Source organism: Austrofundulus limnaeus, unplaced genomic scaffold, assembly GCF_001266775.1.
Source record: "Austrofundulus limnaeus strain Quisiro unplaced genomic scaffold, Austrofundulus_limnaeus-1.0 Scaffold986, whole genome shotgun sequence".
NCBI lineage: Eukaryota > Metazoa > Chordata > Actinopteri > Cyprinodontiformes > Rivulidae > Austrofundulus > Austrofundulus limnaeus.
In genome coordinates this window covers 37,452-38,807 of record NW_013953388.1, presented here as the reverse complement: position 1 = coordinate 38,807, position 1,356 = coordinate 37,452, and the positions used below count along the sequence as shown (strand labels likewise).

Sequence of the window (1,356 nt, the reverse complement as noted above, 5' to 3'; positions counted from 1 at the left end):
CAGATATAAATTACAATGGCAGCTCTAGGACAAAGTATGCAGGAGGAGAAGCATGGCAAAGTTGAGATGACTTGGATGGGAAACGAATCACAATAGTGTGCATTGGYAAYGCACACTGAYAAGTTGGTTAAAAACAAGCCTCAGTGGAATAAATGTGTTTATAAAAGAGGCAGAGTAAAAACTAAACTGTCTCCGTGTGTCCCTACAGTCCAGGTCCCCAGCAGGGTGCAGTCTCTCCGGGCCTCGGCTCTGTCTCCCACCTCCATCCAGGTGAGCTGGGAGCCCCCCGGCCTCCCCAACGGCCCCCTCCTGGGCTACAGGCTGCTGTGGACCGAGAGCCCGTCTGGCAAAGAACAGGTGAGTGAACACGACGTTCAGTCAGCGCCGGATGTTTGTCCACATCTGTGTAAACCAGCCTCAGCACAGAGAAACTGCTTTTATTCATCAGTTCACAAGTAAAAACAGGCTGAAAATGTTTTTGTTTCTAAGTAGCTGTCAGCTGAGGCGAGGCTGAAGCTAACGTGGTGCAGCAACAAGACGCCTCCTGAAAGCTGGAGAAACTAAAGTTTGATGTTTTAGTGAGACAAAAAGAACCAACGATTTTAATCCCACCTCCCAAACGAGCCGCAGCTGCCTGAGGATTAGCATCTCTGCTAGCTGCAGCTACTGCATGCTAAGCTGTGTTAGCATCTCTGCTAGCTGCAGCTGCTGCATGCTAAGCTGTGTTAGCATCTCTGCTAGCTGCAGCTGCTGCAGGCTGAATGATAAGCTGCTGGGGTTCTGTCTGCAGAGCGTGGAGGTCAGCGGACTCAACTACAAGATGGACGGACTCAACAAGTTCACAGAGTACACGGTCCGGGTCCTGGCCATCAACCGCTACGGCCCCGGGACCGCCTCCGAGACCGTCGTCGTGACGACCCTGTCAGACGGTGAGCAGGTTTATTTCCTCTCATCTTATGATCCTGATGAGCTCAGGTCAGGAAATTATGTCTTAAATTAAAATACTGACTTTAAACATGTGTTGATCAGGAGCTATAATGTGTTATAAAGTTATTATTACAGTAATTAAATAAAAATACTAACATATTTTATGTACTGAAATATGTACTACCTCCTTAGTTTATAGAAATATTAAATTAGAATCAGTTAATTTAAATAATGTTTTTAATCATGTTAAATCATCACATTGGGGACATTTTGATTAACAGTAAATATATTGATTAGGAGTTAATTAAAAACATTTTGAATGGTTTTGTTGGTTCTGCAGCTTCAAATAGACTCTGAGTTAGTGAAGCAGGTGCTGTTTATTACCTGGCACAGTGTGTGTGTGTGTGTGTGTGTGTGTGTGTGTGTGTG

At 45.2% G+C, this 1,356-nt stretch overlaps 1 protein-coding gene across 1 annotated transcript in view; it reads left to right on the top strand.

Moving 5' to 3' along the window:
• dcc (DCC netrin 1 receptor) overlaps positions 1–1,356 on the top strand; it is a gene marked incomplete at both ends in the record, with an annotated part of 58,745 nt that overhangs the window by 20,012 nt on the left and 37,377 nt on the right. The window contains 2 exon segments of the mRNA XM_014030000.1: positions 209–357; positions 791–929. Of these exon segments, the coding sequence (XP_013885454.1) occupies positions 209–357; positions 791–929 (288 nt within the window).